Source organism: Gallus gallus, chromosome 5 (genome assembly GCF_016699485.2).
Source record: "Gallus gallus isolate bGalGal1 chromosome 5, bGalGal1.mat.broiler.GRCg7b, whole genome shotgun sequence".
NCBI classification, from domain to species: Eukaryota; Metazoa; Chordata; class Aves; order Galliformes; family Phasianidae; genus Gallus; species Gallus gallus.
Window position 1 is genome coordinate 29663704 of NC_052536.1, and position 27745 is coordinate 29691448.

The 27745-nt window shown below is 33.4% G+C and overlaps 1 protein-coding gene and 1 long non-coding RNA gene across 8 annotated transcripts in view; one reads left to right on the top strand and one right to left on the bottom strand.

Moving 5' to 3' along the window:
- The window catches only part of RYR3 (ryanodine receptor 3), a 184748-nt gene that overhangs the window by 6148 nt on the left and 150855 nt on the right, over nucleotides 1-27745 (bottom strand). For all 6 annotated transcript variants that reach the window (XM_015287302.4, NM_206874.3, XM_015287303.4 and 3 more), the window contains 25 exons: nucleotides 24314-24410; nucleotides 22650-22759; nucleotides 22269-22320; nucleotides 21527-21580; nucleotides 21194-21293; nucleotides 20757-20836; nucleotides 20432-20508; nucleotides 19683-19756; nucleotides 19430-19447; nucleotides 18847-18927; nucleotides 18337-18425; nucleotides 17808-17936; nucleotides 17222-17326; nucleotides 16015-16096; nucleotides 14359-15683; nucleotides 11249-11307; nucleotides 10662-10830; nucleotides 9953-10039; nucleotides 9022-9219; nucleotides 8286-8416; nucleotides 4217-4259; nucleotides 3548-3675; nucleotides 2690-2750; nucleotides 1563-1709; nucleotides 394-528 (listed from right to left, as the gene is read on the bottom strand). In XM_015287302.4, coding sequence (XP_015142788.2) covers nucleotides 394-528; nucleotides 1563-1709; nucleotides 2690-2750; nucleotides 3548-3675; nucleotides 4217-4259; nucleotides 8286-8416; nucleotides 9022-9219; nucleotides 9953-10039; nucleotides 10662-10830; nucleotides 11249-11307; nucleotides 14359-15683; nucleotides 16015-16096; nucleotides 17222-17326; nucleotides 17808-17936; nucleotides 18337-18425; nucleotides 18847-18927; nucleotides 19430-19447; nucleotides 19683-19756; nucleotides 20432-20508; nucleotides 20757-20836; nucleotides 21194-21293; nucleotides 21527-21580; nucleotides 22269-22320; nucleotides 22650-22759; nucleotides 24314-24410 — 3631 coding nt within the window. The remainder of the gene's footprint in view (nucleotides 1-393; nucleotides 529-1562; nucleotides 1710-2689; nucleotides 2751-3547; nucleotides 3676-4216; nucleotides 4260-8285; nucleotides 8417-9021; nucleotides 9220-9952; nucleotides 10040-10661; nucleotides 10831-11248; nucleotides 11308-14358; nucleotides 15684-16014; nucleotides 16097-17221; nucleotides 17327-17807; nucleotides 17937-18336; nucleotides 18426-18846; nucleotides 18928-19429; nucleotides 19448-19682; nucleotides 19757-20431; nucleotides 20509-20756; nucleotides 20837-21193; nucleotides 21294-21526; nucleotides 21581-22268; nucleotides 22321-22649; nucleotides 22760-24313; nucleotides 24411-27745) is intronic.
- LOC112532478 lies at nucleotides 375-27606 on the top strand. 2 transcript variants are annotated; one of them, XR_003075259.3, is made up of 5 exons: nucleotides 375-553; nucleotides 3981-4055; nucleotides 8749-8864; nucleotides 9653-9692; nucleotides 16598-27606. It is a non-coding gene; the product is annotated as an uncharacterized LOC112532478 (long non-coding RNA). The 2 variants fall into 2 exon arrangements; XR_005860237.2 differs by lacking the exon at nucleotides 3981-4055 and having other exon boundaries at nucleotides 417-553.

A 27745-nucleotide genomic window follows, 5' to 3' on the forward strand; every position in this document is an offset into this window, starting at 1 on the left:
AGGCTGAAACAGGAGTAGTGCTAACATATTTCATGTAAGAAGACCTTAAACAACAGTTTGATCCAAACATTTGTATGTATGCTGCAATAACACAGTCTGACCAGTTTCTCACAACATTTGTTCCATGTACTTTAAGTGTGTGTTTTCACTAAGTGAGTTTAGACCACTGGAGAATGCAGAGGGAATTTTAGGACTGTAAACATTTTCAAAATGACTATATAGCAAGAAGAAGAGATGGATAGCTTTAACAATGAAAGCATCCTTTCTTATGTTATTGGACTAGATGATCATTTGAGATCTTTTTCCAATTCCTGATGTTTTGGGATTTCATCTTAAGTATCTATATAAGAATTCAGAATGAGATTTGAAGCGTGCTGGTGTTGTTTTACTTACCGTCATCATGTCATCACATTTCATATCTGGTTCATCTTCATCTTCACTTTTATTGTAGAATTTGCGGAAGAAGTTGAACGCCACAACAGTGTAAAGATACACTACTACAGCCAGGAGTCCTACAGTCAGCACAAGCTGTATATGGAGACATGACAAGAATGTAGGTTTCAATTTCATTCTGTTATAACTGATGAACTAGCTCAATTTATTGTCTTAAGTATGGAAAAGATATCATAGGGTGTGTTTCCCAAGAAGGGAACTAAATAGAGCAGTAATGACAGCTTTGAAATATCCCCATTGCTTGGATCAGTGTACGGGTTAAGTGGCACTGTAAATTGCTTGCAGGCAAAACTATATGGAAAATGGTCTCACAAACAGTATGTAAGTTAAACTAAGGAGGATGCTTTTACAACAGTTCAAAATGTTGCATTTCTTAATATGTTTTTACATGCCTAACAGACTGTAAGAATGAACTTAGCATATATGCTACATTTGAGAACAAATGAAATGTGTTTGTTTGAAATGGAATTTTTGGGAGGTTTTCTTAGGTTTAGGTTTCTCAACTGTATCATAAAAAAAAAAAGCATTCATGTAACAGTTGCTTTTGTTGGTATATAAGCTTACACAGCACAAAGATCAAAGAGTGATGTCCCATAGAAGTTTCCACAATTAGTTTTTGAAGCAGATTTTAACATGATTTTTTTCAGGACATAGTTACATCTAAATACATTCCACAGTGCAGAATGTCCATACCTCTAAGAAGATTCTTACTAGCTAAATATTGAAATCTCAGTTGTTTTCAGATCATTATTACCGCTGTAGCTAAGGAAAGGTTGTGAATTCCTGTCAGTTATCACCAACCTGTTCATCATAGAGCATACAGAAGGGGCTGGTTAAGTCATAATTCATATTCGTGTATTCTTCTGAAATGACACATTTTTATTGTATACAAAACAACTTTAGTTATCAGCACTCTTTGAGTATAGATTGTTATATTTTTATAGGAATTAGCTTGTACTAAATGTGCTGCAGAGGACTTGGAGGAGTCTGTTCTTTAATCTATTCATGGTCAAAATCGATTGTATTGTAATATTTCCTAAGTACCCCAGGACTTTTTCTAATATTGTTACAAAATGCATTAATTTCAGAGCTCTATATGTAATACTAACCTGTTTGCCATTGTGAGTGACGGAGGACAAAATGGTTCGCAATGTCTTGAAACCCATAGCAATGTCCAGCAGATGAGCAGCAAAAAAGAAGTTGTTATAGTGCCCAAGGATAGACATAGTTGTGTACCAAGCTAAATACAAAAATGACTGCAGAGAGAGTGAAATTTGAAATGAAGTAATAAGTCTAATGATCTGATTTCAATGTAGTATCTCTAATACACTTGTGCAAAAATACTGTTTCTTATCAACTCCACTGTACATTTAAGGTGTGTTTATTGCTCAGTTATGCTAATGAGACCTCTATAGATTACATATTTAAATACAGTTTTCAGCATATACATTATAAGCATTGAAATCCCCTACCTTAAAACTGGTTTGGTAAGGGAGCTTGTTACACAGCACCTATAGTTTTCAGACTGATTCTGAATAATATAATATGCATTATATTATTAGGGCACTTAATATTATTAAGGAACTTATATTTTTTAAGTCTCAAGATGCCCAGAAGGCATAGGGCCCACAGTACAACTTATTTTTTATGAGTAGTGAACCGGAACGCAGTTTGACATGAAAGAAATTGTCTTATTCATAAACAGTACTTCTAGTGCATATTGAATTTATACTTCTTCACTTTATTCACCTTGGTTTTCTATTTGCTTGGGCATTCTCAGAAAGGTGCAAAAAAGAATGTTGACGAAAGAAAGGTATTTTAATGTAAGTTTGAGGCTTTCAGAGAAGGCATGAAAGCAGAGAATTAACGAACCATATCAAGCAAATTTAAGAATAAAAAAAGGGTAAGTTTCTATGCACTATGTTGGATCTGAGAAAAGACACCTTCGGTTGCTGATATGATTTATACAAGTTTAAATGAATGTTCCTTTAACTTCCCAAATGCTAGCATCATGTTAATGGTAAATAAGTATTTATTTCCCTTTGGAATCAAAAAGAAAATTCTAACACAAAGCCATTTGCTTCAAGTCAAAACAAAAAAACTATTTTAAAAATGGCTCTGTAATTCAATAGTACTTGCGTAGCATATATTTGTTTAATATAAAAGCAAGTAGTGGAAGACATGCATTCACATTTAGAGTAAATCAAAGAATATTCCGCTAGGTTTACATACTTACATTATCAGTGAAAACAACACCGAGCTTCCAAATGTGGTACTTTGTATCAATGGAACTTAACCTAGGAAATACCAGATTTGAAATGCATTAAGTGTCAAAATGAAGTACTAAATCCTCCAAGTAACAAGCCAACTGTTATGCACTTCGTATGCATGTTGTTGAAGGTGGTGATGTGTATTTGCTGTTTATTATCTGGGCTTTTTAGATGCTTCATTTTTCAGAGTGAATTCTTTAAGTCTTAGCACCCACACAGTTTCTAACATCCGAAATTGGTGAAATGATTTCACTAGAAGTGATGCTGGCCTGCTCCAGACTTACAAAAATTAAGATGGGTGTGTGTTAAAAGTAATGAAATATGGATCCTACATGTTTTAAATTTAATGGCAAGTGTTCTCTCTACTGTAAAATGTTGCCCAAATTACCAAAAGAAAAGGTAATTATGTTTGCAATAACCACTATTAGATAACTGGTGAACAGAAATCCTTTTCCACGTCTTAAAGAAGCCAAACTCTCATGGGAGCCTAAATCATCAGTGAATTGTGACTAGGCTACTTTCACTCACTTGGTTTCCTGACTTCGTCAATTATGGTAGATACAGGGAAGATATCTGAATTTTGCCTAGATATCTAACATCTAGATAGCCGTTAGCAATATTTTTTCTCTCTGTTGGTAAGCTTTTTGTGTGTGTGTGTCTTAAAACATGCTTGCTTATTTTAATTCTTCCCAAGAAAGACTTATCCATTTAAATTTTCCATACAGAGTAAAATATCACTACAATTTCAATATAGAATCCATTTTTATCTTTAAAAGGGAAGCTACAACAACATACAATTCGTTTGTAAAGTTCTGAAGTCATACCATGACACAAGAGATGCTGCTTCTGGTTCGCTCTCTTCCACGGGACTAAAATCAAGGGCATTTTTGTCCAAACCCAAAAGTTCTGCTATACGCTCTGCTCCGTACAAATCTCCATACTTGTTAATAACCTAACAATTGAAGAAAAAAGGCTTTTGGTCAGAGAAAGACTTTGGTAACTGTTACCTTAAGCCAGTAGCTGTTAGGAATTAAAAAAAAAAAACAAAAAAAAACAAACAAACACTGCGAGCCTCTACAAATAACAAACAAAAAAACCCTCTTTCATAATTAACGTTACTTGAAATATGAGAACTCCCAAGAGGACCAGAGATAGGTAGGGAGCATATGAAAGAAAAGTGGAAGCATTAAATGCCATTATCTGAAAGCTTCTGTATAATTTACCATCATTTAAGCTGACATGTTTTTCCTTTTTTAGGGGATGAGTGGGCTTTATATCCTAAAGATGACAGCGACTGTAAAATGGACCGAGATGGCTGATTGACAGCACAAGGTTATTGAGTGTGTTTGAGTCTAGAAACTAAACCAAAGCATTCTCTCCCCCTCCCTCCTCCACATACACTCGGAGCTACCTCTTCACTGACAGACTTACCGCAACAGTGACTTTCACAAAACAAATTTCAGTTCTCAATTATTTGTATATGAAAAGCTCACCTTTCGTTTTACAAATTTATCCCAGTAATTGTTAGGAAAGGACCTGCATGGATAAGACAAAAATCTTTCAAGTCATCCAGCTTGTTACGGAAAAGAAAAAACAGCAACAACAAAAATTCACAATCAGTGCAGATTCTGGTACAATTTCATTTACTCATACTTTGAATTAGGAGAACAATTTCTTTTGGTGTGGGCAACACCTATCAGGACAGCCTCTTTGAAATAGTAGTCACTGCTTTATCTTTTTTTCCCCTTGTTTTTTTTTTTTTCCTTTAGTTACAAATGTGATTTGCTCCAAAAAAAAAAAAAAAAAAAGCTACATGCACAAAAAAATGCAATGATATTTTGAAAAAAAAAATCAGTCAGTGGTCACCTTGTTCTCAGGTGTTATCACATTGTTTTCACAGGATCTGGAATTTCATAACAAAACTAGGTAAAGCACATAATTTCAAAGCTGCAAGACAGTTCAGCTAAAGAGGTTTTTCCAGCCTCTGCTTCTGAACAGCCATATCCTTCCTGGTAATTACAAGAAAAGCATACAAAAGAGAAAGAAATGGAGCAGTAAATTGCAAGTATTTTAGGTGTCATACATTTTCTTGAAAACTCCCTGCTTTTTTTCAGAGTAGTGAGCAACCACGATGCTTCAATAAGCAACTGGTTTTATCTAGGAGATCTACAACAGACACTAAGAAATACAGCAGCTGTTACCTACAAGAGAAAATGCTTTATGCTATCAGTGAAGTTTCCCTATCATAAAAATCTTCAGTCTAATCATAAAAATACTCTTCTTGAACTGTCTTAAGAATAGCAGTTCCACTTCTTCATTCTGACAGCCTTACTATATTTTATGTAGGTTTTTCTCTCTTAGTTTCCTGGTTATGTTGCAGGAAACAATGTTGAGTTGCAGCCATCAGACGGAGAACTGTGGAAAAGGTCGGTTTGAGACCTTTTTGCTGCTCAACAGAATGAAATCTAATACAGGCAAGTACAGAAAAAAAAACAAAAAAGCAAACAACAACTCTTGAAGCTAAAGGACAATACTGGTAAAATAAAGCTAGCGTTAAGATTGAAAGAGTGAGTTCCTCTAACACTGGTCCACTGCAAGGAGTTGAGGAAAGCTTCCCAGCTACTACATGTTAGATTTCTGATTTTTCCAAATTGAATTTCTGAATGAAATTATTCCAGATGGCCATTTCAGATAAATAGTTTCAGTGACTCAGATGACATATTTTGGTCCAATCCTCTATACTGTTACTTCTTTCTTTGATTCCTTATGGTTGTAAGCCAAGATTGTCTCTACTGGAGGCAGTTTTGTGTGTATGACTTCTACTGCAAAATGCAACCCTGCTGCATTTATAAGGGTATCCTGTCTTTTAAAATAATTTTTTAACTTATAAAAAGCACATCTCAACATATTCATAGCATTGTGTACCCTCCAGCAGTGGGAACCTGATGGTATAGCCACTAAACCTTATGAGTTAGTTCCCATCAGAAGGAACGTTTTGTCAGCTTAAATTAGCTTTAATCTTTCATTTAACTTAACTAGATTGTGCAGCATGCTGAGAACAGGCTGTACAGCATGTCAGTTGGAATAAGCTGGCAATATATCATCTTATTAATTAATTCATGCTTATTTTTGCTGAGGATAGGCTGGCTGGGTGTCTAGATAGCTTGCTTTCAAAAGTTAAATGTTAGAAATGAGGCAAGAGCTCTTAGTTACCCAGAAGAGAAACCATAGTTCCCACCATCACTAAAATTGCATTTGCTAAATTCAAGAGCTTTCTCTTAGCCCTTGAGGCCATAGTGATCTATGAATGTAGTATTTTTAATAATAATTCAATAAGGAAGTCAGCTCTTTGAGAGCTGCTTTATGCTTATCAGGAGTAAAAGCGCGCGTGGTTTGGGTGCTCTAAGCCAGATCTAATATATGTTAAGATTTTTTCTTTTGTACTTCCTCTGATTTTTCTATTTTTGCCTGTTCAAGAGTAAGCCCATAGAACATTTTTGAAACTATGTTTCCCGACGTTTGGGAATCCACAGCTGTAATCTATTTAACATGGCCTAAGCCTGTGCCACTACTGGCTTAAAGGCATAACAAGGATCAGAAAAATAATAAACTGAGAATCTTCCAATCATTCAGCTTTCTCATCCTAGAAGGAGCATCCATAAATCAAAGGAGATATGTAGATATTATATATTCTACAAAATTTATCTTGACAAAAAGCAGCTTAATTAACTCTGTGACAGTGACAGAAAATGAGGTTGGCTTGGTACAGCAGTATTGCTAAAGAAACAGATGACAAGATTTATGCCACTTCAGAGGGCATTATCTGTTTCACTTAGCATATTAGTAAGTCTGGCTAGGTCAAAATATATGGGACTCAAAAATAATGATTGCTGTGTTTTGGACCCTCCAGAGCAACTATGCAGAAGAAAATATAACTGTTATTACCTTTTCATTCCCATGTGTTTGAAACTGGTCACACACCAGCATGAACTGGGCCTATGATGTAAAGTAGTTTCTTCTAGGAAGTCAGCCAAAAACATTTTACGACAGAGGTCCTAGGATAACATTAAGTGCAGGGTACCCAGCAAGCTGTAAGAAGACTAAGGGAACCTATTTAACTGATGTCTGTGTCCACATTATTTACAGGCACTTCTAAAAGCACTGTTTGTTTGAAATTGCTCACAACAGCCTTTTTCCTCATGACTAGGTTCATATCTGTAATGTGTTGTGGTTCTACTGCCTCAGACCAATCTATCATTTCATCAATTTCCCTATACTTCCCAATACTTCAGATGTTTATTCTGATTTTCTAGCATTCAGCTGTCTCCACGCAAAACAAAAGATTACTCTGGATTTAAAAATATTTTGTCATCATTGAAAAGAATTATAATCAAGTGACCTTCTGTTGTAGTCTAAACTTCAAGCTAAAATAAATGAAAAATTCTTAATTCTCTGTAGGAAAATAAGGCGTTCAAGAATTTCGGATAATGTGGACACTGTAAATTAAATCAAAGTACCAATGGTGCTATTTATTATGTACAAAAACATTGTATGTCTGATAAGATGGATAGTTTGGCTGTTAGACAACGTAGTATAACTGATACGCTGAGTTGGTGATTTTTGCTATCTTGTTTTTATCAAATAGTTATTTATGGCTCCACACATTAACAAAAACTGCATTGTAACTTCTTTTCTAACTTTATTATTTCCCTTAGACTGTGAAAATGTGTGCCATATTGGTGGAATATATTTATGCATTTTTTTGGTGAAAGATTAAAATAAACTATTTACCCACATTTCTGGTTTTTATTAATTTGCCCAAGGGCAAATGACTGTTACTTACAGAATTATCTTTAAATAAAAGCTCTAAATTTAATCTCTTCAAATTAAATTGTGCTAGGTTTACACAGAAATAACCTGTTTGACAGCATTTCTTTCTGTAAATTTAGAATGAATCATGCATCCAACTATTTTGGTTACACAGCATCTGGACGAAGGAAAGAAATTCGAGGTGACCTCTCAGACCAACTGCTATAGCTCAGCAGGAAGAGCCTACTGCCATTTTTCTTTCTCTTGCCTGCAGCTCTATCATCCATATACAGAACAGCAGGCAAGCCTCCTAGAATCAGCGTATGACTACTGTAGTATTTGCTATTGCATACAATCTGACAGTTACAGCTTTTGGGCCTACTTAAATTCTGCAGTTTCTATTTTATATTTATTTTAATTTCCTTGTCATTTATAAATTTTGTTAGCAAGAAATGGGAAAAAGATGCAGAAGAGAATAATGCTATATGGTATAATATGAAACTGAGGCAGGGAAAATTCTCAATAGTGACTAGCTTGTAAAATGTCTCAGAGAGAGATTGTGAGAAAAGATGCACAATTCTTGCAAACAGTGAAAAGGCAGATTTCAAATTGGAATTTACTACTGTAGTATCTAACACAGAGTGAAAAATGCCTTTCTTTTAGACAGAGTAGGTGTATGTGAACAGGTTAGGTTCTATATCAATGGCTTAAAAAACTACAATATATATATAAACAATTAAAAATTGTACATACGGTGTGTTTATAACCAGGCGATCCCATTGTCCTTTAATGTCATCTTCAGATGGTTGTTCGGTTATGTATAATCCATCAAATTCCAGCTTCCTAGCTACTTCCTTTTCTCTCTTGAATACAACCAAAGGGACCTATGAAAATGACAGTGGACATCTTAGTTAAGGTTTATATATTGCTAGAAACTGTAATATACCATCTACTTCATACTCTTTATACAACTATATAAACCCAAACAATTCTGAGAACTAGAGACAATGATCAGAGATGTGACTGAGGTGATCTCACCTGAATGATAGTGTTGATTTCTGCTACTGATAAACAAGCAGCTCTTAGAATATCATATAATATACACATAATATATACACATATATTTATACTAAATAATGAAATTAAACTTAAAACATAAAACAAGATTCAAGACACCGCTGCATTCACTATCTTAATTTTGTAATTCTGTTGACAGCTGACAGTCCTGCTGTTCTGCAGTGGTAATGCTAACACAGTATTACTTTGAACTCCAAAATGAGCAAGTCAACAATAAGAAGAGGGACAAGGAACTAAGAAAGATGGATTGCCTTGGTGAGCTACAATAGTTTGTTTCAATTGATTTCCTACATAACCTCATATAAAGCAAGCTTGCCATTTCACCCAAAAATTCTGTGAACAGTTTTTTCCAATTCACTTTGGAACAATGTGCTTTACCAAATGTAGATTAGTAGTAAGATTCAGAACTTGCCTTTAAGCAATAGTATCCAATCACACAGACAAAGGAGATGATAGTATGAATAACCGCCAGTGCTCTGAGAGCGGGTGCCATGTAACCTGTACTTTCTTCCAAAACAAAAAATACCATTCCTTCCTCCTCTTCCTCTTCCTCAAAAGAGTTCCAGAGATTAGAGTCTTCCTCCACTTCATCAAGTGGCTCTTCTGTCACCTTAGAGAAATTCAAGCACATTGAATACACGGAATAAACTTAAAAGCTTTTCCTTTATTATACAGACAAATCCCTAAGTTCTTCCTAATAACTGATGTTTCTAAAGCCTGCTCTTGTGAAGATAGTAGATAAGACCATTAAGCATTGAACAGTAACATCAATTCATTTTCACAGCTGAATTCTCCATGTAATCTCATTTCACTGAAAAGAGAATCTAGGAAAAGCAAAGCATATGACAGTTTACAGTTATCTGGCAATATCTGATTCTAAAATTATGTACAAAGTATTTCCTGGGAAAAAAATGACTGTAGTCAGTGGGACTTCTTAGAAAAAGGGGAAATATAATAGCTGGTAATAATCAAGTCTCTCTGTATCCTTAAAACAAATGAGATAAAAAAAAAATCCAACTTTTTTTTTTTTTTTTAATTTCCAGTGTCAAAATAAACAATGGAAACATGAACAGACTTAAGCAGGTAAATAAGAAATGCCTAGAAACACAAATTCAACTCATGTTTTCATTCATCCTGACTGAAGTAAAACGAAAATAGGTTTCACATCACAAATTTTAGATATGAAGCTTAAAATATTATTTTAACCACTTCATAACTAAATGCATTTAGTTTGTGTTTGAAGGGACTATAATACTTGCTTTATTAAAACAGCCCTAAAATCAACATTAAATATTCCTCTGGAAGTAACCAAAAAACATTTAAAGAATAATGCAGAAGCTTACCTTGTAAAATAGCAGAATAAAGTTAATGGCAAATGCAACAAATAGAGCAAGAAACCGTAAGTTATAAAAATTCCTTGCCAGGTAGTGCTGTAAATGAAGTGGAAAAACAAAACAAATTAGTGATAGCCTTTAGATAGCATCAAAATGAGGAATGTAAGCATTGAGGTTTCTAAGAATGTAAATACATAATTCTGCTGCCCTCGTATGCCAGTTAAAACAAGCACTGCATTTCTTGGCAGTGTGTTCTCCCATTTAATGGTAAAATAATGGACATAGAATTGCAATGAGAAGACAAACAGAAACTGTATGGGAGGAAGCCTACAAGAGAAATGCTGGAATAAACCACATGGGAAGTTTTCAGAGAGTTCTTAATTTGGTACTTTCTAAGAACAAAGAAAGATTCTGTAGAACTATGGGCACTCCCTAGTAAAGGAGGTAGAATAAAAGATTCTAGAAACTAGATCACAGAAAACAGATCTCCTAACAAGGAACTTAGGAGGTTACCTCATCTGTCCTGTTAGGCACACACATATATGTACTTGCTGTTTATATAATTCTACGAAGTATTACAAAAAATTGCAAAAGAATCAATATAGCCAGACGTTTTAAAACTCATGCCTATGTTTCTTTTATAATTTCTCCTTTAGTTTTCAATCAAACATTCCATTACATGAATAAATGTTGAATAAAATTTAAGAAAAAAACTTACAAGTATTTTTGTTTGATATATTTCCAAGGCTTTGAAGAAATTAGCCATAACAGCCTCAGGTTTCTCAATTTTTTGTCCATGCCTTCGCTTCTTTTTCTTCATTTTTCCCTCTTCCGGCTGCTCAGACTGTTCTTCCTTTGCTTTATCCTGTTTCTCACCGTCTTCCATGCTAGAAGAAAGATCAGCTAAGTAAAATGCGCAGATGAACTTCTGCAATGCAAATGCATTGATTTAGAAGGAATTCTAATTCAGAACATTTGGTTTTAAATGCAAATTTGTTTTGAAAGTGCTACACGTTATTGTCTTGTAGTATTGACATGTTGCAGACTTTTCTTCAGAACTGCTGCTCATTTTTTTAAATGATTTTTTTTATAAGACAATGACCATGAACTTTTATGTGCAGAACTGTCAAATTCTGCCTAAAAAATTATCCTAGAATTTTGTTGTCCACTGGGATATACTGCTAACTCTTAGAGACTGTGCTGCTATTCAAAATTGTTTGTTATTGCTTAGATTCATTATGGCCAAGTTATCTAATATTAGGAATTAGCAAGGAACTAAAGAGGAATTGTGTAAAGATAACTTACTCAGCCTTCTCAGCTTCCACTTTTCTTTCTGCTTCAGCTTCTTTTGCAGTTTCAGGTATCTGTGAAAAATATTAGCTGTCAAAATGAACCCTTTTAAATAAATTTTTGATAACGAGTGACTGTTTTCTAAGAAATAAAATAATTACCACACTGCATCTTTTACAACAGTTTACAATTGTAAAGACTTAGATCTCATTTAAGTAGACAGCTCAGACAAGCTTTTAACTGTGAATGCTTCATATTTTCTTCTGATAATTTTTCTTTTAACACAGTGTTATCAATACTTTAACTAGTACAGATAACTGAATAACCTAATTACTCACTGTTATCAGATGATGAAGGTAAGTAACTACATCCAGACTATACCCTAAAATATAAAGTTCACTAAAAATGAACATCGATTTGCCTCTTTCTAAGTATAAAATGAAGAACAATATACTGTATCAATGACAGCATAAAAAGTCTGAAAAAGATCTGTGTAATTATTAGGCATTACAAAGCTCAATTACTTTGTCAAAATCAACCGATGCAACTGAAATCTGACAAAAACGTAAACAACTTTTATGTATGCAGTGTATCTTCTCAAACTATTTATCTTAGTTGGATAGACGATTCACTAAAATTTTACTTGCACATCTCACAATTGTCTAAGCATATGTTTCAAACAGCCCCTTCAGATAAGGAAAAGCCAACATACAATTTTACAGATGGTTAACTGCAATAGAGAAGCTAGGGCCCGAATTTCAAACATCCTTATGCTCAGTGTTGCCAGACCAAAGTAAGCTCATTTCAAATGCAGTTCAGGTATCTCGGCTTCACAGAACAGGCTGAGATTCAGGATCTAGATTTATGAAAGGAATCTAAAGTGTCTAAATTTGTTATCATTCACTTCTGTCAAAAATTGCCTTAGCTCTTACCCTTTTCTGTATTCTTTCAAAATGCTTAGTTATCTATTGGTGAACTGTACATTTCTGGTTCTCGTGCTTAAATACATTACCAGAACTTTTTCAGCACTGGTCATCTGCTCTTGTACACATGTAGTGAAAGAATTTACAAAAGACTGTACTATATAGATCTTGCCTTGCTCATTTCACTTCTCTTATGGAACCTCACCTAAGTACATGCAATGCAAGCATGTATAACTCTTCCCCCCAAAGAGGCTTCCTGAAGTTCTCAAGCTGATGAAGGATAATTCGGGGATCATTTTATTGCTCCTGATTCATCCAAGGGTTAGGGTGGGAAAAGAATGAATATCTCTATCCCTCTATCATCTGCTCTCTCTGTTTTCTTCTATCCAGGCTGAACAGCCTTAGCCCACTTGATCACATACACAAGATTTGTTCCATACCTATGATAATTTTTTCAATTTCTCTGAATCTGTTTCAGTTCAATCATATTCTTGTGGAAATAGGAAACTTTAGTTTGCAAGATGCAGGTGTCTCTTGGGTTCACTTGGCGTAACAGTGCTCTGTGTTATAATTCCCTCAATTCCTTTCTTGATAATTCAGAATTTCAGTTTGCTTCTTTGGCGTGTGTTAATTGATGTTTTCATTGATATAATATTTCTGTAGAACTGTAATGTAGTTCCAAGATTTCCTACTGGGTAGTTATGATAATGTCAAAATCCATAATTTTACATACAAAATCAGATACTTCACTGATTTGCATCTGCTATTTTAAAGTTCTTCTAATTTCCCAGTTAAATCTTGGTTTCATTGCCACAAATAGCTAGATTTATCTGCCAAATCTGTTACTTTTCACTTGTTTCTGTATTTGTGAACCTACGTGGCTCTCAGCACAAGCTTATGAAACTTTACAGTAAAAGCTAAGTCCTATCTATCTTCACCATGGTCACACAATTCCATAAGTTATTTTGCAGTTTTTCTAGCTAGATGGCAATGCCATTGACTTTATCGCTACACAGCTGTTTTTTTTTTTTCAGTATACAGATGTAGATTTTTGTTTCTATCTATTTGTGTATCTTTTATTATTGTGAATGGTTGTGCAAAACATTCTGAAGGGAATTCTTGATTTTTGCATTGCTGTTTTCTGAGTTATTTATATCATATCGTGATTGCTATAACTAGACTACTTAAACTTTCCATATGCACAATGTGAATAGCAATTTCTTGTAATATAGATTGTGCAAAAAGTAATTTGGTAGATTTCACTAAATAACATTAATGTAAAAGGCGGTTAACTTGGATAACTGAAGTCACATTGATAACTGAGAGTATCTCAATAAACAATGGACCATTTTTATCAATACAAATCTGGGAGAAATGTACAACTCAAAGAAAAGAAATGTTTGTTGAACTATTTACTCTGATCTAAAGTCCTTAACTTAAAAATAACTTTTAGTACACACGTTAAAATGAATAAATAAATAATAAATTAAATGGAAAAATGTAGTTGCATCTGTATGGCAATTGACAAATCTTGGATGACAACATTTGAATGAAGAGGGAATAATGACCTAAAGTTGTATAATGAAGGTTCTTCTTGGAAATTTCTGGAAAGCATACTATAAATCTAATCAGGAGAAAGAAATATTTCAATGACAAGTAGAAACAAATCTTAAGTATAATTTAAGAATCCCTCCTAATCTGACAAAAGAATTTGGGTTTTGATGTTTAGCTCAGATCCATGTTTAAGTAGAATTATAAAATATATTATCTCAGCAGAGAGGAACAAAATAAATTCTTAATAAACAATTAAAAAAGTATGAAACCACGATAAAACACTAAAGTAAAAGTAAATTCAGGCAAAGTTACTTCAACTAACAGGAAAAAGGCTATTTTATTGTATATGATTAGTGTATGACTACTACACAATGTGAAAGAAAGAAGATAATGATAAACCATTATTATTCAGAAAGTAAATTAAAAGGTAACTGAAGTATACTGTAGTGTAAAAAAAAAAGAGCATGTAGAACAAACAAGAATGCAATGTAAATTCTTTTTTTTAATAGTAGAGATTATAAAATATCTTCTCATCTCTAACATTTATCAATCAGTTAGCTTGCAAATAATTCACTTGCTGCTAGAAAAAGCAGTAATCTATGTGTATTATTATTTCCTGGAAAGAAATACAAAATCTCCTTCACATACCTGTAGTCCTTTTTTCTTACGAGCATTGTTTTCCAGAGAAGACTGGATATCAGAGCCAAGTATTTCTGCAATATCTCCAAGTCCAGCATCATGACCATGTTTTGAGCCACCTTCTTTCTTAGTAGGAATGCCAAAAATATCTGAGATTATGTCAGTTTCTCCCTTTTCACCTTTTACAAACTGCACAAGTTCATCTCTAATGCCATGCTCAGCACCTTCAGTTTTTTCTGCTTCCGTAACATCATCATGGATTCCAAACTGCGTTGGGTCAGGCATGTCCCCTAGTATTTTAGTAACTTTAATGTTTTTGGCTCCTTCAACTAGTCCACCCCCAAATACGGTGCTCCAAAGAATCTGGAAAATTCCCCACACTATAGTAAAGAACAGTTGGAACACCCCTACGAATAGGATCCAGAAAAAAGAGAAAAACACTTTCACCATCTCTTTTACCGTCATCTTTCTAACTTTCCTGTACTGCTTTCTTAGGTTCTTCACAGTGACCATTTTAAAAAAGTTGGCTACGTTCTTCTTGACTGCAGCACAGGCCAATGCAAAAGCTGAAGGAGATTCCAGGGACTTTTCTTCTTCCTCATCATCTCCAATATCCACAACATAGCAAGGCTCTTCTTCTTCTTCTTCCTCAGGTCTCTCAGCTGAATCACTCTCAGAGATTTGTGATGCTAACTGCATTTCAAAGATAGTGTCTTCACAGAAATTCACGAAGAGCTCCATTTTTTCTTGCTCTCCACCTTCATTTACAACATCAAATATGAATTGCCTTTTGGATTCCTTCACCTGTGGCTTCTCCCACTGCATTCTACTGGATTCACTGATTTCAAAGTAAACTCTTTCTATTTTCTTGGCTCCACCCATTATTTCAATACGGCCAAGGTAGGGTTCAAAGTAATTAAGAACACTTTCTGCAGGTTCAAGTAAGCTCTGAAGGCGTGAGTCATTAGGCATATGCTCTGAAAGGTTTGTTAGCAAAACTGCTACATTAAAGCCAATATCTTTGGCTGGTTCATGGAATCTTTCCACAAAATCAATGTAGTTGAACATATCATTTTCATCAGCTTCTGCACACGACAGCAAGAATTCAATCTCTGATTGTATATATTGTTTTTGAGCCTCCATTGACTTCTGGAAATCCTTCTTTGAAATGATGCCCTTACCATCTGGGTCATGTTCTTTGAAAGCATCCGAGTTAGTTAAATCTTTTAATTTGAGAAACATGTCAAAAAACTTCAAGATCAATTCTACGTTGCTAGATGATTCTACAAGTGTATCGACCATTTGTTTTCCAATCGTTCCATTTACAACGTTACCTAAGTAGTGTTAAAACAATGAGTTATTTGATACCTCTGTATTTTAAATAAAGGAATTTCATGCTGAGAACTGAACCAAAAACTCCATTTCTATATTACATTTCATAACTTCATAACTTTTTAACCAATATGCTTGTCTGCAGAAGAACTCTTTTTTCATGGATATTCATATTTCAGACTAATTGTTAAATAAATACAAAATCGATTTCATCCTGGCATTATATAATATTAGAGGTAAATAAAAGATTAGAAATATTAACATAATTATTGGACTTTACACTATAAATCTGAGATAATAATATTTAATCATAAAGAGAGAAATGGCTCGAACCTTCAAGTAATGACAACAACATCACAACCATATCCTTTAGCAGATCTAGCAGTTCCTTAAGCAGTTCAATCTGAGCAGAGTCCTGTATTAAAAAAAATAGAACAAGCAAAAAAAGAACAAATAACAAAACAATACAGAGTATATGGTTGTTTTTTTCTTTGTATTTATGTGGGATACATTTGGAGTAAAACAACATGCAGGACAGTCATCTGAATTTAGTTCACATTCTTCAGCAAAATTTCCTTGTAATTATTATGATTACTATCAAAGGTATTATAACAATAGTGTGGTAAGTTACTGCAGCAAAGGTATTATTACCATAAAGCTTTAATAAAGCATTATGAAATAGTGAAGTGCAGATAAGGGACAGCAGAATCTCACAAAGCTGGAACTCCACATATCTGTCAGTATTCTCGAATGAAACCATCCTTTTTCACTTCACAGGGAATATGTAGTGGCATAATGTACTGCCATTTAAATAGAATTAGTACTTTAGTCGGTTTAGAGAATACAGTACAGAATTTGACAAAACTAATACAATTTCATGACTAGCATTAAGGACCTAAAATTTATGTGTCCACAGAATTATTATACACTTCTGTAAAACAGCAAGAAGTCTGAGCAAGTCAGAGGGAAGCAGAGACATTGAATACAGGGGAGGAAATGACTCCGCGTTGTTTCAGTGAGTGTATGGGACTGAAACCAAGGAGTGGGGTGAAGCTCAGCAAGGCCATGCACAGTGAAATGAACACCGTTTGTAGTCCTCTTGTCCAATGGATGTTGTGAATTAACTGGACAAGGTGACTAACTGTCACATTCCCTCCCTCTTCCAATCCGTCCCAGCTTTTCTCTTGCCCTCTCTATTTGTAGCATAGGAACCATGCTTTTAATGGTGCTTCAAATGTAACAGATTGTTAGGTTTTGACAACAAGGCGGCAGGGACTAAATTGCCACAGTCACTAACAGAAAGGCGTAAATGAGTTGAAAGTGAACTTGTGTAAGAAAAGATACGTGCACAGCGATGACTGGCAGATAAAAGGAGTGATATGAAGATGTTCATTGGAAGATTTTGTGTTGTACCTTTATGTGGCCATAACCCATGCAGTCAACAAGAGCCAGTATATTAGTTTATTCACAGCTTTCAGTGTTCGCTTGACTGTAATTTATAATCAGATACAAAGAAGCATTACTTGGCTCTTGCAAATACCTGTGAAAGTTTCATCTGCATATTGGCAAATACATGAAGAAATCCAACAACTGCATCCCACAGCCTACTATGAGCCAGGCTCTGTTGGTTACCAATGCAAGGTCCCTGAAAAAATTAAAATAAGAAAAACACATTTTTTACTTATACAAAATCAAAATAACACTTCACCTTCCTAAGGCTTCTACCTGAAAAAATAAAAACAAAAAACAAACAAAACAAACAAACAATCAAAAAAAAAAAAAAGAAAAAAAAAGAAAAACAACCCCAAACAACAGAACAGCAAACATATTCCAGGCTTCCATGAAACTATACAAAAAACTTTCTTATCATTTCTTTGGTATGTAGCATGTAAAAAGAGAGATTTTATCATGTCAAATATGAAGCCATTATTTTAGTATTAACTTTACAGTGGGCCAGTGATTCAATGAAACTGTTAAAAATAAGAAAAATAAAACCAAATATTTACAAACTTAGAACAGAACATGATCAGATCATATAATCAGTGATTAGTATCACTGTATGTATGATACACAATCAAGTATTAGTATTATCATAGTTAGTATCTTGGACAAAATCTTTCATTTACCTGTATATATTCAGTAAGGGAATTGAATATTTGTTTGGTGACAGCCAAAGCTTTAGAGAAGTTACGTTGTCCTGATTCATCAATAACATCTTTTCCTGAATAGTACCAATAGAAGTCACTGATTGATTCCTAAGAAAAAGCACAATGTTACATTTTCTAATGTAGGATTTTGAAAGCAGTATTTACTGCCTGCATGCGTATCACCAGAAGTTGAATCAGTTGACGTCCAGTTAATCTATTTCTCATGACAATAGCTTTTTATGTTTTCCTATAACCATGCTGTCTACAGAAGTAATCAATGAAATTAACCAACATTCAGTTCCATGAAGAATTCTGAAAAGTCATCTATCCTAAAAAGAAAGACAAAATGAATTACATCCTAATTCTTTTTAATTTTTATTATTATTATTTTTTAATATCCTTGGCAGAAGAGAGGAACCTCATCTTTGGTTTCATCAAAATGTGAACTTATGAAAATGAAGGAAAGAAAATTATGTTACATCCCATTTTCTTCTGATTTTTTCCTCACCTGAAGACGCAAGAGGTAGTCGACCGTACTAATGATAATATTCACCGTTGTGGTGTTGCCCATCTGAGTACGTAGGTAATTTTGAAAATCTGAAATAAATAAGGGATTTGAGCTTAGTTAGTATGGACAAGAAAGAAAAATACAAGATTGCTTTTGTATATTCCTGGGGAAGAAACTCTTCTTCAGTACCTTGCTAGGTATAGATGTTCATTATCTGTGCTGGATATTGAACTACAATATGTCACAATGCAAACATAACTGAAGAGCTGTTAACCATATGTCTTTGCAAGAAATTTTGGTATTAATGATCTGCATAAAATCTGAAATTACATTAAGACTTAAAAATTCAAATTAACATCCACAGTTAACATTTTTGGTGTGTCACTTTCCCTCAGAATACTAAATCAGAGAAAAAAAAAATCTTAGAATGAGTTATAGTGAGCTATGTTTAAGAATAGGTTTATCATTTGCACTCATCATTTTTCCCTGAAATTAACACATTTTGCTTACCATTGTTATGCCCTTCACAGAGTAGTTGTAAAAATCTAAATAGATCTCGAGTAAATTCATCATGCTGCAACACTTTTTCACCTTTAAAATATATAGATACAATGATTACATGACAGCTTCTATTATTAAATATGCAGAGCACAATCTTATAGCATCCTTCAGAACTGAAGATTCTCTCTAAAAATACAGTACTATAAATGCTGCTTTAAGGCAATTTAAAGAAAAAGGCTGATAATAATGAAAAGAAAAATGGGGTCCAAAAGCCAAGCCAAAGCATTTAGCACTCCAATACATCCGTGGTTAAAAAAAAAAAAACAACAATAAAAAAGAACAGCAAAAAAAGACAAACAAACTACACATTATATATCTAATAAGCAAATGGTTAGTTATGAATAAAATTGTGTCTTAAATATGAATGACATTTCATTAATAAGCATCAAACTTTTTCCAAGCTGGACACACAACTTGCTGCAGACCATAACACTAAACCTAAAGATATCTGAGAAGATGCAGTTAGAGATTTCTTTCTGTATTTGCAACAGACTTTCAGAACAATAGTATTGAAAACTGTACCCAAACATACCACGCTCACGTACGATGACTGTGGATTGAAGAAAAATAATAAAAATACAAGATGAGAATATTGGAAGTGACATTTTTTTCATCAAAATTATTGCTAAATACTTCATAAATGTAAAAAATATTCAGTTTAACAACCTACAGTTATTTATATTCAGTTTAACAACAGAAACCTCAAGCCAAGTTTAACAAGTTCTATTTAAAGAAGGAAGCTCAAATGTTTTAAGTGTTATTGGAATCAGTTTCATTCTACTTACGAGTTCCTTCTTCAGTAACCATTCCCAGGCCTTCTGCTTTATTTTGTCTCTCAAATGCATTCAAGTCAAGAACACTTATGTAAAAAAAATAAACAATAATAATAATAAAAGTACTGCAGTAAACAGTGGAAAATTATCTTCTAGGAAATTTCTGGAAGCCTTCAATAACTGCTCTTCAATAACTAACTTGACCTGCTGTGACATACACTGCCTCACATTTTACTTAATATAAGTATTAAATAAAAGTGCTTGGGATGAAAATAAGGCTCCAGTGTCCATTTCTGTGAAGTACTCATCTAACTTCTCTTCCAGTAACATTTTTCGTGGTTTCATGTATAAATAAGAAGAAACCTGAAATTACTCTCTATATTGACTTAAACCTGTCTGCCAAGAGAAGACAATTACATTCAATTACATTGTTTTCCACTGAATTTCACTAGTACTACACTGTTGCTCTATATCTCATGCATTATTATATTATTTTAAAGACATAAGTAGAATCTTTGGAGCTATTACATTTTGCTTTTCTGTCTCTCCAAACTAACGCTTCAAATGCTGTGCTTTATTTTCTCAGTTGGAAAAGTATTTCAAGATGTTAACACAGCATTCCTCTGATTCACAAATATTTTCACTAAAGAAGCAGAGTTCTAGAGTCTGGACTTGTGTAATTTAAATCTAAAAAAAACACCTGCACTGAGCCATCAGTCTCAATAAAAGTGAAACTACAATAATATGATTTACGCTTTTACCTGCAGGACTGCATCAAACCAGAAAGACTTTGAAAGAATCCAGCATCCTTTTTCTCCTTCAAGTAGTCTAGCATTTTCTAGAGTACACACATTTGGGGAAAAAAAGTCTATATTAAAGTTATGTAAATTAAAAATGCCCTAAATTACCATTCAAAACACAGATCACTAGTAAGGAATGATATCACTGTTATTGGACCAGAAATACTCTAATATATTTTCATTGTTTAGCCTAAAATTAAATTAACAACAATAAAAATAGAACTAAAATTCTCCAATTAGTTGTTTCCTTTATACGAGGAAGACTCAATAGTTAGAAAAGCATTACCTGTTGAACTATTGTATTCCCACCATTTAGAATAGCAATACCAAGTTTTAGTGTTTCAACAACCATGGGTCCTGTATGACCTGTCAAAACAAGGGTGCTGTCAATAAAATTTGCAATTATAAACTTATCAATCAGAAAAGCAGTTCAGAGATTTTACCTAACATAGTTGCAATTCACATTTATTTTGCTGCATAATGTGTCATGTACAAATCAGAGATGACATAAATATCATATAGATAAAAAGTTGTATATGATATATATAAGGTATTACGCATATGTGTGAATATATATGTATTCATATATATATATATATGAATATACATACGAATATATATAGAATATATATATATGTGAATATCTATCTATCTATCTATATATATATAGCATTATACAAGATAAGTTTACAATGTGTATTTCAGTTCTCCTCTCAACATTACCTTTGCTTGCACTGATCATCTGAAGGACCATCTCAGCAGCTCCACGGTCATGTAAGCGAGCTTGCTGATAAAGAGTTCTCTGCTTTTCCATTTCTTTCTCCTAAGTTTGGGGAAAAAAAAAAAAAAAAAGATAACTGATGCAAACAGCATATACAGGTGAAAAACCTGAAGATGATGAAGGCTCTCTGCCTTCACATTGCCTTTCTTCTACATGAACAACCTAGTAAAGCTACTCAGTATACACTGTTATCCTTTCATTTATTCCAGTGCTTATATTTAAAATGCTGTCTTCCACTTCAGACAATCAGAAAGAAATAAGATTTAAACTCTCACCTCAAATGTCTTCTCTTTGTCTTCCTCCTCCTCCTCTTCTTCTTCCTGACAGCTCTTTTAATATTAGAAACAAAAATCACAAAATTTTGCTTAGTATGAAACAGGATGCCTATTTCTACAACAGTATTTGTATTATAAAAAGAAAAACATTACAAGATTTTTTTTTGAAGCAATAACTAAATCCAGTTAGAAGATTTTAGATCCCTGTAATCCTTACATTTTTGTGTCCATACATACTAAGAAGCTGATATTCCCTTATACATGAATCCTTCCAACTATATATTTAACTTGTAACTGTAGGTTGTCTGTTCTCATGTCATCTCTCTATTTAAATCCATATTATTTATCTTCTTAGTCAAACTCTCCTGACATTAAAGTATCAGCTGTAATCAGTATTTTGCAAACACTGACTGTCAACTTCCTTTTGACAGAATGCAAATTCCAAAATAATTTCTGTAAGGATCATGGATCAACTAATACCGTTCATCTTGTTCTCAAGTTAGTCCTGTGCCAAGTGATATAAGCAGGATTGCACATACTGGAATTTTATAATATGATATTAAAGTAGGAAATTCTGTATTACATATATAACTCGTAACATCTTTTTTTTTTTTTTTTTTTCTCATTAAAAATGTAGAAATTACTACTATACAACAGTCCACATAAGAGACAAGGAAAATGTTTAAAAAGCTTTAGGAACTACTTGAGTGAAGCGATGGATGGAGCTTGAAATTATAGTTACCTTTGCCATCATGGCAGCATAGGCGATATATAAGGGATCATCTTCCAGTTTGCTATAAAGAAAAAATATTTAAAAATAAGTAATGACTTTGTAATAAAAAGATAATACTCCTGATAATATGTAAATACTATTTTGATCAATGGAAACGTACATATATCTATGTGAAATCCCATTATTATTCTACTGTAAAATTCTGTTGTATCTACAAGGGCTGCTCATAGTACCAAACAAAACAAAATAAACAAAAACAAACAATCAAAAAATCAAACAAAAGAAAGTATTCACCATAGACAATACTAAATTGCAGTTATGTTAGATCACTTATAATTCAGTTTCTGGGTATTTTTACTCAATTCACTTTTCAGCATGGCTCTTTCTTACCTCCTCTCTGTGAGAGCATTGCGACTAAAATAGAGGATAATCTGATGAAGTGGGTCAGGTTGTTCTTTCTCTGTATCTTCCTCTTCTTCTTCCTCTTTTTTTGGAGATGTCTGTGTTCAACAGATTGATATCAGAATATACAAATTAAGCTTCATGATTAAGAAAAAATATGAGCCAATAAACTTAGGAAAGGATTTCAGTAATTTTGTTTTGTCTAATTTGTATTAACTTCCAGTGGTTACCTTATTCAGCAGCTTACCAGAGCTTGCAACACCATTTGCCTGTTTAACTAGGAAGGAATTACCAAGTCGGACACATTTGCTTGCATTTGATAATACCATTAGAAGTTTCTCATTTGCAAGGCATTGAGAATAAGCTAAGAGAAAATCTTAGGGAAGCCTTATTCAGCAGAAATTGTGTGCATGTTTCCACTGGACCAGAACTGAAAGGAAGTCCAGCTTAAGCAGAATCAATTGATAAATTGAACTACTTTTAACAACATCATCAGAAGCATCTTATTCAGGCTGGTGTTTACTTTCATGTGTCTGTTCCAGGTGACTTTGATACAAGAATAGAAGAACTACTCTTACTGTCAACTTTAAACATTTTTGTCAGTTTGAAATAAAAGATAGTTACACTGACAAAAGAGCAGTGTATCACCTTCACCTTACTTGTGTTGTGACCCTTTAGTAGGGTTTAATTACTGTAAAATTACTGTAATTATGTTAATAAATGTTTAATTTACTAGTAAAACTGAAAGAACTGTAATTGCAGCTTTGACTAATGGTCTCATTCTGTCCTTCAGCAGAAAGCAGCAAGAAAATGCAGGAAAAACTAGGACCATTCAATTGTTCAGAGTATAGGAAGAATATAATAGCTGTAGTATGCAACATTCTATACCAATTGGTCTTAAAACCCACAATATTAACTGTTTTGCTAACATTGAAGCATCTCCTGATGCATCTTCATGTGATCCATGGAGCCATATGTTCATAGGTATGGTGTTTAGGTAACACCAGGGCCCTTTGATAGTAGTTTAGGCAAACTGATTACAGAAGGGGAAAAGAAAGAAAAAAAATTTTTTTTTTCAGAATCAATGTTAAAGAACAAAATGCTCAAGTTTACCAAGCGCTTCCATCAAGTACACACGTAAACCAAAATTTTGCTGAATATGGCTGCATGTATTTTCATCTCTTTATGATGTACCAACAAGAAAACAACAAAAACAAAATTGTATCAAAGCTGAAAATGTTAAATATTATGCGTCAATGAAAATTGAAAAGGGGAAAAGCATCAACTGTGTCAAGCTTTAAAAAAAAAAGTAAATAAAATATAGGAACATAGGAATTACTATAATCACAAATATAGTTTGATGGTTGATCTAAACCATTTCTGTTCCCAAGAATAAGTATCACATAATTCAACTGAAGGCATAGAACACCTTGATGCATCTCAGTGTGCACCACAGGATGGATGTCTTTTTGACCATAGCAGAAAATGACTTTATGCTCTGAAGCATAAGAATTCATATTTTATAAATTTATGCATATGTATACAGTATATTAAAATAGGTCATCATATATTAAAATATAGGTCATAATAGATACATAAAATGTACACTAAAATGGGCACTGAAAAATATGCCCAATTATGTTAGTACTTACAGCCAAATCCTGAACTAGTTTCTCCTCAAATGAATATTCCTCTGTTTCTATCCAATAGTTCTGATAGCCATGGAGGAAGAGGTTAATAGAACGGTGCCTGGGGGGTTGTGAAAGTGAGATCAAGAGGGGTAAAGGAACATAGTATAACAGCTCAGATGGTTAATGATTAGTAAGGATAAGTGTTTGTACAATTCTGATCCTCTGATTGGTCAGTGAAACCAAACACAAAACATAACTAACTTTCAATGACAAATCTGCATATATTTTTGAACTTTTTTTTTTTAAATACACACACACGCACACACACAGCTTTTTCTTCAGAAGGCTTCAAGAGTGCTAATAGACGTTATGAGAGAAGTTGTGTGACTGGTGACTTAATTCAAGCATGGAAAAAATACATATATTAAAAAATACATAATAAGAGGGTAACAGATATACCTACTAAATGTAAATTTAGTTTACTAGAGTTAGCATACTGAGATGGTAGATGCTGGCCATGAAGAACAAAATAATTATGAACTGCTTTCCAGCATGCTATATGTGAACAACCATGGCCTAACAACCTTCTTTTTTTTTTCATTTATAAATGAGTTAGAAATGCATAAAAGCTCTAGAGAAGAACAATTTTGGAAAACTCTTAGGTGTATCGATTGATATTACACAGTATTAACTAATTCAACTGGAAATTTTTCTACCCAAAATGCAACTCATTGTAATACGACTACACATAATATTGGCCAAATTATTCCATCTTTGTATAGTATTTAAGGGAAAAAAATATTTTGAGGTGCTCTATGTGACATTCTGAAGGTTGTTCCACACAGCCTTTTCATTTTATCTTGCACGAGTAACTACATAAACTGACTGTATTATATTATGGATTACCTCGAGACATTATGCACGTGAATTCTTATTCTATAATGACACTGGTATGTAGTCAACTCTGTGCTCTCCTGCTGCCACGGGTGCCTTTTATCAGTTTTCAAAAACTGACCAATCAGAATCTACTCTGAAAATTGTACAAATTCATGTTTTATGACAACAATAAATTATGGCTGGGAAGGAATAAGTGTGTGCATAAGGAAGAGGCTCTCCACAAGTTACATTACCGTTAACTTGAGTATAAGCCTGTCATACTGAGTTTTTTCATGTACTTTTTCCAGCCAAACACGTTGAAAGGTGCTCAGGAAGAAATTGCTAATTTTGTGTCTGAAGAAAAGCATATAGGTTTTCAATGAAGAACTAACAACAAAAGTACAAGTTAAATTCAATAAAATAGTCAGAAAGAATGTATTTGTTAACTCTGTATGAAATGTTGCCACTAACTTTGCTTATGTGCATCTAACAGATGACAGACAATATGACAAATCATACAAACTTTCTTATGATAGTGAACATAAATACAAGTATCTTAGAGAATGCATTTATCATGAGGTACTTTTTCCAAAGTCATTCATTAAACAGAGAACAGAAGAATCAGCATTTCCAGACTTCACTGATGTTTTTTCCTTGAAAAATAAAATTGTTTTAAAATACAACTAGTATTTCTTTTGTATCTTGAGGTAATTCTCAGAAAATGGAGTATTTGGAGTAATTATGAAAGAATTTAGAATAATTTTTCTGTGATACAAACACCTGCACTTGAATGGATGTTTCAATTGCTGAAACTTCCTATTGGAATTCCTAAAAAACGATACATATAAGAACATATATTGAATAAAATTAGTTTTAAATACACTAACATTAAATTTTTTGAAAACCACCTAAATCTCTAGAAAATTATCAAAAGAAATCATTATTCATTGAAGACATGAACATTTTCTAGGCAAAATTCATAACGAGTTTGCTTACTGCCCTTTAAATATATAATCACATTTAGAACTAACACCCCCAATTATAGAGATAAAACTAGACTGAGGAAATATACAAGAGAACTTCATTTGACATTATGGTGCAAAGGGATATACATAGCTCTTAGAATTCATCACACTTCACTTGAAAATAAGTCCCTAGGGTTCAAAGATGTCTTAGCAACTTTATCAATTTAAATGACAGAGGTAGTTATATCTGCAATTAGGTATAAAATAGTGTGATAGCCTTATTTTCCTGTCAGAATCCTATGATTTATCTAGAAAAACATGTCTATAAAACTAATGAAGTTTAAAACTTTCTTCTACCTCTATCGAGGATTTCTCTTGCTCTTGCCTTTTTTGAAATACATATACCAAAATAAATTGGTAAAAATAGTTTTATCCGAGTTTATTTTTAGAATCTGAAGGAAGAAATAACTGGACAGATTTGCTTCACATTCATACTAAAATGAAGTGTAAGCTCTACCACGAGATAGATGTACCACAAAGCTTGAGAAGAACCAACCCCACTTTTTAGGTTCATAACCCATTTGAGTTCTTGGCACATTTTCCATCAACTTTAAGAATCCTAAATATATATCTTTAAGACAAAAATAAGATGGACTGTTTTTATCACTTGGGTGCTCATATATATTCAACACACTTTAAGAATTATAAAGACAGAATATTGATATAAAAAATGCTCACAAAGATGTTATACTGAAATATTTACCATTTCCTCTTGTTTTTCCAAAGACAACTTGTAAAAGTAATATAGTCAGTACTTCAAACCTAATTGGTTTGGTTTCATGTTGTCTTTAAACCTTTTCATTTTTCTCTGTCTCTATAAGGACTGCCTGGTAGCAATGGGAAAGTTTAGAGAAGCTGCTATAATCTAGAACTGCTAGTTTTCATAATTGCTTCACTTTCACAGTAGAATTTTTTGTCTTGCACAAACCTAGCATTGTTCCTAGTACATTAGTGGCAAAGCTACAGATCTTTAGCTAACATTAAGCATGTAAATAAATCACTGCACAAAAATATTTAACTCAAAAGGTGAAAGAGCACAAAAGAAGTTAAGAAGCAAATCTAATTAGTGATGTTCTTAGGCTGTATCTGAATATAAAGCAGATGTATTGGAAAGGAACAGGGTAAAGGAAAGGACACCAAGCTGCACAGTATTAATACTTGGTTTAAAGCAGTAGAAGGGCATAGGCATGGGATGCACTTTCTCTCAGACTTAGTGGTATCTACATTCAACTGAAGTAATAAGCCGAGCAAAACACATGTCCAAAATCTCACTCTGCACTGTTCTGCCCCAGTACCTGCTTTAATGCAACATTCTGACATAATATCTACAGATTGCCTCATAGAAGCATAGAGCATTCATGCAATAGAAAAGCCATACCAAAAAAAAAAAAAAAAAAAAGTTTTTTTTTTTTTAAATAAATGATAATACAAACACAGGAGATTAAAACACAACCAGTCAGAGGCAAGAAAGAGACAAAGAATAATGACATCTTAACATAATTTTCACAGAAAACTTTGGAGGAATGCAGAGAATAACAGCTGACAAAAATGA